This window comes from Hipposideros armiger, unplaced genomic scaffold (genome assembly GCF_001890085.2).
Source record: "Hipposideros armiger isolate ML-2016 unplaced genomic scaffold, ASM189008v1 scaffold_34, whole genome shotgun sequence".
Lineage (NCBI taxonomy): Eukaryota > Metazoa > Chordata > Mammalia > Chiroptera > Hipposideridae > Hipposideros > Hipposideros armiger.
In genome coordinates this window covers 5,535,359-5,536,735 of record NW_017731384.1, presented here as the reverse complement: position 1 = coordinate 5,536,735, position 1,377 = coordinate 5,535,359, and the positions used below count along the sequence as shown (strand labels likewise).

The 1,377-nt window shown below is 36.5% G+C and overlaps 1 protein-coding gene across 1 annotated transcript in view; it reads left to right on the top strand.

Moving 5' to 3' along the window:
- Positions 1-1,041: 1,041 nt before the first annotated feature.
- Positions 1,042-1,377, top strand: part of LOC109380265 (ATP-binding cassette sub-family A member 8-like) — a 43,581-nt gene continuing 43,245 nt past the window's right edge. The window contains exon 1 of the mRNA XM_019637648.1: positions 1,042-1,377. Within this exon, the coding sequence (XP_019493193.1) occupies positions 1,078-1,377 (300 nt within the window). The 5' untranslated portion in view covers positions 1,042-1,077.

Genomic DNA, 1,377 nt, shown 5'->3' with positions numbered 1-1,377 from the left:
GAAGAAGGAAGGGCAAGAGTGAGAGTGAAGCCTTGAGGTGGTAACTTCTGTTGTTGTTTTCAGATCATCCCTTAAGAACAATAACTATCTCTTCCTTGTAGAAGAGCCCAGAACAATAAATGTCAGGATCTACAATTTCTGGCTAATACCTTTAGTATATGTTGGAATTATTTGTATCATCCATTCATTAAGCCTGAATTTGAACAAGGTAACATTGTTCAAAATTCTATTAAAAATAAGAAATATGAGTGACAGAGAGGAACATGAACAAGATAAATTGACAGACTCATGTATTAGTAAATCTGGTGGCAGAATATATTCCATTATACCTATATGCTTTTATGTGCTAGGCTTCCTAACTGAAGAGATGCTTGCTAATAACAGACCATATGCCAGGTACATAGATAGTGCCAGGTCAATATTTATCGCATGCATGAATGACTGGCCATGTGAAGAAGTACACATGAGTTTGAAAAGCCATCAATCTTACAGTGGCGGTCAGTTGCAGAATATTAAAGAAATATAATTCTTCCATTTCATGATGTCTCCTAATATGTAGGAAAAGAGAAGTAACAATTAAGTGCAAATGCACTGGATTTTTCCAGAAAGAGATTGACAGACGGTGTGTTCTTGAAGCAGATGATAAATTTGTTTCAGAGGAAAGTTATTATTTGGGGATGAGATAAAGTATAAATACAAAGTAGCTTTTTTTTCAATTCTAGTCTTGTGTTGAGTTTCAATAATTTTTTTTTGCCCCATTTTCTCCCTTTCTTACAGTGTGTCAGTTACTTTTTAAAAATCCTATTCTATCTTCTCTTGGGATATTTGCTTTATAGATCTGATAGCCATGTCTCAATTTTTTTCTTCCTTTGTCGGTATGATGACACCTGGACTTCTAGATAGAATTCAGCATGCCCGGCATATCTTGTACTTGTAATATCTGTCTTCCTAGAGGTTAAGCAGAGTCTTAACATTTATTTAAGTTTCTTCTGGGTTTTTTTTAAAAATCACAGTTTCATTGCTTCCTATAGGATCAATTATTATAAGGGAGACAGCTTAGCGATTTTTTTTTCCCTTATGAAGCTGCACATATCAAAACGTACATTTTGTTGTGTGTTGACCATGCGTTCAGGCTTATTGTCAAAATGTTTGCTGCATCAGGGTGACCCTCCCATAAAGTGGTGGTTGACCCCGTATTTGTCTCCTGGCCATGTAGATGAATATGGACGTCGGCTTTCACCTTTGTTTTTCCTGAAGTCCTCATTTTGGTCACGACGACAGAAGGCTGATCGTGTGACCTTTGAAGATGAAATAGATGTTGATCCTTCATCTAATGACGCTTTTGAACCAGTGTCCCCAGAATTCCACGGGAAAGAA